Source organism: Salvelinus alpinus, chromosome 15 (assembly GCF_045679555.1).
Source record: "Salvelinus alpinus chromosome 15, SLU_Salpinus.1, whole genome shotgun sequence".
Lineage (NCBI taxonomy): Eukaryota > Metazoa > Chordata > Actinopteri > Salmoniformes > Salmonidae > Salvelinus > Salvelinus alpinus.
The window spans coordinates 39,199,621-39,206,216 of NC_092100.1; the positions used below are offsets into that span (position 1 = coordinate 39,199,621).

Below are 6,596 nucleotides of genomic sequence, written 5' to 3' on the forward strand. Positions count from 1 at the left end.
GCCAATAATTAGCGTGCTAGCCAATGATTAGCGTGCTAGCTAGCGGTTAGCGTGCTAGTTTAGCATAATTGGTAAAAATGTCTTGTGGTTAACCCAATGTTACATGCATTGGAAAATAATATTGCTAGTGTAACTTGAATTTGTTTACAAGCTAGCTAGAAAAGCCAGTTAATTTTCATCTGTTTTGTCAAGTCATAAGCATGCAAGCGTGCTGAAATATTTAAATAAATCCCCTCATTTAAGTTTTGGCGGGTTTTTTATCGCCATTACCCAAAGAGAAATAAGTTGCTAGTTATTTTGGCTTTGCATTTTAAAGAGTGAAACACCACAACAGGAATAAAGATTGTGGAAAGTGTCAAATTTGGTAGGACTGTGCCAATTCACATGCCTTGCTTTAGCCATATCACTCATACTGTTTCTTGTTTAGTCCATCCATAAAAGCAGATCAGCTTTAGTTGCATCCAGGAACTTGCTTAATGTGCTTATGTTATGCTTATACTTGCTTTTTTACTTTGAAAGTCGTCTTAAAAAAGGAAATTGTAATAGATGTTTGTAGGACCTCTATCAGTCAATGAATAAAGTCATTGGTGTCCACCAGCCCATCCCCTTTGTTGTGTGCTGAGCAATCTTGTCATTCTTTTAGAAACTTGTCTTCCTTTACAAAGGCACTGCAGAGGCTAAGAAGATGCATGGAAACTCTAAAAGAAACATAATTCAACATGTAGGCCAGATTTGAAAAGGAAATAATAAATCCCGAAGCTCAGGTTTGTCAGTTGTTTAGAATGAGGATACTGGGGATGGTTGAATCATATTCAATTGCCTAATTTGCACATGACCAATTTCATTTTATTGTATCCTTAGATGTCAGACACCGAGGCTGCCTGCACCGCCGTTGATCAGAACAGACAGCGTATACGTAAGTTAGTGTCATTCAACACCAGCACATACTGTAAGTTCATGTGAATCAGCTTTGTAAATCAAAGACAGGCAAGTCTGCACTTTCATCCCATATTCATTGTATTATAACCTAATGTAGAGGAGCACAGAGCCATAACTAATCAAAATGTGCCCGTGTCCAAATACTTTGTTATCTGTCTAGTTATCCAATATACTTTTTTTCTGCAATAGAGTTGACCAAAGCTATGCTTGGATACAGGACTGATGACTCAATAACCAGTATTGACAACAGTGAAGATGGTTATGTCCCAGGGCCATCAGGATCTTCAGAGGAAGGCAATTTCTATGAAGAAAATCTGACCGGTGTACCTATACCTTACATACACATGGACCTATTCTTAATTACAATGTCCTTATCGACATGTTTTCCACTGATGTTTTCCAGGAGAGATGTCAGTGATTCGGGCCAAAAAGCCAATGACCAAGGGAAAGCTGGGGCTAAAGAGAGGCTCACACGGTAAGCATGTTTCCTGCTGCCTTCAGTCAGTGCATTTTCACTCTGTAGTGTCAACTAGATTCCATACAGATTGAGTCTGCCTTGATGTCAGCATTGCACATTCTCCTCTCACATCCTTATCTCTGTAGTTATTTCGTTGGGATTGTTAGTTTAATCTCAACACACTCTCTGCAGATACAGCTGTAACCTTGTAGAGTTAATACAGAGAGATGTTCAAGTACTGTATTGTAGTCATCCTTTATTTAATGTAGTCATTCATAATGCCATCTCTTTCCAAAGGTGCCAAAGGAACAAAAAGGTATTGGTCGACAATAGAGGTGGATGCAGTTGAAGATTCCTTGATGAATTTTATCAAAATGGGAAAAATGCCTGGAAAACAAGACTGAGAAATGCATTGCTGCTTCTCCCCAAGCGCTAGTAAACAGGTACTGGAGAGCAGTAAAGTTCTATGTACACAACATAATAGTCGCAGATCGGGGAAATAAGTGTATGAGATGCTTCTGGCTATCTTGGTGTACTTCTGAGGATTTAATGGGACTTACTTGACTTAAGCTCATAGGCAGATGACGAATGTTCTCTATCTCACTGTTCGGGGGGAGTTTTTCCGGGTGGGTGGTTCACTTTTGGAGTGACTAAGGTCTCAAGAATACAAAGCCTGCTGACTTTGAATGTTACAGGGGGAAAAAATACAATTCTAAACTATTAATCTGTTACTTGGATATATTGAATCCATTACTGAAATGGTTGTTCCAGTTTAAATACTTTACAGAAGAACTACACTACAGCCGTTGAATTGCCATCCGTGTTGTAGCATTCTACATGAATATTTTCAGCCATAAAATAGAATGAATGCGTCAAATATCGAGAATTTAAACTTGTTAATTATTTTACGCTTCCATTAGGTACAACGTAGGCAGTTGCATAGCTTTTATAGATTTCATAGGAGGCATTCTCTCAATGGCTGATGGCAATGCATTGCAATGCATTGTGTGGCTGCTGCCAACATACATACTCAATCTCTAGCCACTAATAGTTAATAATACAATGTAATAAATGTATCACTAGTCACTTAAACAATGCCACTTTATATAATGTTTACATTACTCATCTCATATGTATATACTGTACTCTATACCATCTACTGCATCTTGCCTATGCTGTTCGGCCATCGCTCATCCTTATATTTATATGTACATATTCTTAATTATTCCTTTACACTTGTGTGTATAAGGTAGTTGTCGTGAAATTGTTAGATTACTTGTTAGATATTACTGCACGGTCGGTACAATGTGTTCAAACTCCTTTCGTTACAGACCTTTAGTGCCCCCCTGTGGAATATCACGTGTTGTTACATGGGGATCAACATTTTGTTTTTGAGGGCAGCAAAGAAAAAACATGGATAATGTTAGAATAAAATCATGCCGAGGAAACCTATTGGTCAGAGAAGGTTGTTCAGCGTTCTCGCATTTCATAAACGCTGTGTTTGGATAGATCCTCATTTCCACTGCTGTAGTACAAATAGTTCCACCTGACAATTTGTAAGTGTTGCTACACATTGAAAATGTGAAGAATTATGGCACCAAGGTGTGAGTCAGATGTGCCTCCTTTGGATTAATACAAATTTCAATCGGACCTTCACGTATATTAGTCCGGTCAGCACTTACCTCCTCCTTGGTCAACAAATCCAATGAAGAAATAAACATTCTACATTAAAGGGTACACTTCATAGCTCACAAGAAACCAACAACACACACCACAGATCATTTTCAACTGCATTAAAACTTTATAGAAACAGAATTCTTTGGAACATGCTGAGGATAAATTAACATTTGCCTAACTAGAATAACATGTGGATTAATATTAATCTCTAGTTGATACTGAGGGACATATTCTATCATCACTCTAGCGTACTAGATACTCGGGATTCTCCCAAGGGGTTGAAGCAGTCCATCTTCAGGAAGAGAACACTCTTCGAGAAGCTACACACCCCAGGGATGAAAGTACTTTGACAGCTTCTGTTGGATCTCATAGGAAAAGTCTGTTCCAACAGTACTTATGACAGTAGCTGCTGCTTATGCACAACAGCCTGGATCGGTGGGCGCTGAATCATTTCTGTCACCTGCCCTTTGTGGTTTGGGGTTGAAAGGGCAGTGGAGTTACTAGGATGGCAGGCAAAGCAGACGCTGGGATGATGCTGGCTGATCCTCTCTGGTCCATGGTAGGCCATGAGGTCTCAATAGGGCTCCCGATTGGCGCAGCCGTCTAAGGCACTGGTCCCATAGGGCGGCGCACAATTGGTCCAGTGCCGTCCGGGTTAGGGTTTGGCCGGGGTAGGCCGTCATTGTAAATAAGAATTTGTTCTTAACTAACTTGCCTATTTAAATAAAGGTAATAAAATGAAGGTGTGTGTGTGTGTGTGCGCGACCCCCCTACAACTTGCTTTGCTCCATCTCTTCAGAAAGAGGCTCTTCATCCACCTCCAAGATCGAGGGCAGTGATGGAGAGACACACACATGGAAGAAAGGCCCAGACTTAAAGTTAACATCCCAGTGAATGGGCTTCACTCTCTTCCTGCGCCCTCGTTGGCTATTCTTCCATTCCCGCTTGGCCTTGGCACGGGAGCCGGGCATGTGCCACCGCTTGATAGGAGGCTTTTCCGCCAAGGGGGTCAAGAGGATTTCAAAGGGGCACTTCTCGCCCGCCTGCATGGCTCTCCTACTGGTCAGTAAAGCGGTGTGGTCGGTGCGACCTGTGTGGCTGGGCGTAGGTCTGGGCAGGGGGTGACAGCCATCATCTCCACCTACGTTAGCTGGGTGGCAGATTAAAGGTGGACCACAGAGGAATATCCTCTCAGTGCTACTGAAGGACAGGGGCTCAGAGGGTAATATGATTTGTTTGTCACCCAGTTGTTTTTGTAGCTGCTGGTCCAGCATAGCAGACCGGATCTGTAAGAGCTGGATCCTCTTCGACACACGCCGTGATCTGGCGTTGGCAGGCCGGGCTGGCACTGGGTAGGCAGGTGGGGCAGGCACTCGGCTGGAAGGAACCGGAGAAGCAGATGGAGTAGGCACCAGAAGGTCAGGCACATGGCTGACCATTGGGGTAGGCAATGGGATGGCCATCTGGGCAGGTGAGGCTGACACTGCAATGGTTGGCAGTACAGGGGGAAAATTGGTGCTCTCCCTCCTACCCATGGAGTTTATAAGCTCTAAGGTCTGGTTAGGGAACCTCAGAGTGCTGCCGTCAGTATGTCTTGTTATCCTAGCTATCCCGGTCTTGGGTCGTGCCAGGCTTCTGCTGGCCTGGACCTCCGGCTGGAGGACATCCACAGGAGAACATGGCGGCTGCAAGAGGCTGCCGTCGGACAGAGACCGTCTGGCCTGAGCAGGAGGAGAGCGGTGACTTTGGTCCTGGATGTTAGACGTCTTGAGAGGATTGGCCTGGATCCTGACCTCAGACTGGCTGCATGGAGTCCCAGATAAAGGAGCTACTGCCTTGGCTGCAGTGGAGCATTCATTGGGCCTCTTAGGGATGCTTCCTGGTGTCTGTGGTCCGCTGGATTTCATCTCTGGCTCCTGCTTTTTGCTGGAGGTAAATGTGCTCCCTCCGGTTTTGGTTAAGACCGGACCCAGACGCTTGCTACCCATCTGTCCCTCCAGCTGCAGACGAGGCATGCGAGGCACCTTGGGGGTGTTTTTGATCCTTTGGACATTGAGAGAGGTCACAGTGAGCATTGGGAGCCTGATGGGTGGAGTGGCCATTGGAAGCCTTCCCATGTCAGCCCTCTCTTTAGTCACATCCATGTTGTGGAAGTGGGATCGGCTATTCTTTCTCCCTGGTGGCATTGGCTGTAGGACAATATCACTGGCACTCTGGACACTGAGGATGTCTGTCAGGCTGTTCTCAGAACTGTTCTGACTGGTCTCTTGTGTCCGAGTCCTGGACTTTCCTCTGTCTTTCATGGCTGTGAGAGTCACAGTGGAGGAGCAAACAACAACAAAAAGCATGTTTGAGAATAAGAATCTAGAATAAATAGAATTTGATGAAAGTTATTATGAACTAGTGTTCTTCCACTTTCAAAGGACATTCCAATTCCTGCCAAATGTTCATAAAAATTAAAGATTCACAGACTAAGGCCTACCTTCAATTTGGACTTCCAGATAATTTGCACACGTAGGATTTGACTATACAGTTTCAACAATATATTCTTGAAAACAGAAACACAAGACAACAAGACCTAGTCACAAATCACAAAACATAACAGTTTCTGACAGTTGTTGATCAAATTTAAGTTCTCATAAGATAAAAGTAATGCATTTGAGATTATTTCATTCAATTATAGGTCCTACCTCAGTTCAAGAAGAGCGTCAATGACCTGTCAATGGAATGTTTTATTTTAACAAAAGAATGCTTCATTATGACATCATGTACATTATGACATAGCAGCCGTCCGTCCACATCATAAAAGTTTGTCAAATCCACTTGAATAGGCATGAAATGTAACATTAAATATAATAGGACTAATTCAACAATTTAATAAAAATAATAGTTTGACAGTAATTATTCCGTTTACTGGCTTTTATTTTCATTACAGTAGTGGTTTTGAATTTATTAAAATGAGAGTAGGCCTAGTGAGTTTAGTAGAACTCGATCGCTCATTGAACATCTGTGTGGAACGTTCGCAGCTGATGCCACAGACGCCTTTGGGGAAAAAATCACTATTTTAGTTTCATATTCAACTTATCAGCATATATGCACGGCAAATAAATTCTCACTACTCAAATAAATCTGAAAATCGCAATTATCTATTTATTATAGCATCCTAAGTATGAAAAGTAAAAGTATGAATTTAAAATTCCTTAAATTAAGCAAACCGGATAGCCAGGGTCACACAACCGGATAGCTAGGATTATAACTAGGCCTACCATAAGATAGCCTCCCATTTGTAAAACATGCAGTTGCGTTGGCTTTATTAACCTAGTCCTGATTCCTCACAAAAGCTTATAGGGACTTGTCCTTTAAGATATGAACATCAGTTACCCAAGTTTATTATGAGTTTTCTTGAGGCTTTTTGCAAAGAGATCAATGCTGATGTAAAGGCCTACGTCTTCACAGCAGTACAAACCTGAAATCACTTATTATCAGTACATTTTATTCCACCTTGTGAAACCAGGGGTCTAGT

At 42.4% G+C, this 6,596-nt stretch overlaps 1 protein-coding gene across 1 annotated transcript; it reads right to left on the minus strand.

Moving 5' to 3' along the window:
• Window positions 1-3,843: 3,843 nt before the first annotated feature.
• LOC139540034 (uncharacterized) lies at window positions 3,844-5,646 on the minus strand. Its single transcript, XM_071343562.1, has 2 exons — window positions 5,556-5,646; window positions 3,844-5,378 (listed from the first exon to the last, which is right to left on the minus strand). Exon 2 carries the CDS (start codon window positions 5,374-5,376, stop codon window positions 3,844-3,846), a length of 1,533 nt encoding a protein of 510 aa, XP_071199663.1. The 5' UTR covers window positions 5,377-5,378; window positions 5,556-5,646.
• Between the last annotated feature and the right edge of the window lie 950 nt (window positions 5,647-6,596).

What these genes read in the sequence shown, in the direction of transcription:
- LOC139540034 (XM_071343562.1), bottom strand. Translation starts at nt 5,376, where the DNA reads ATGAAAGACAGAGGAAAGTCCAGGACTCGGACACAAGAGACCAGTCAG.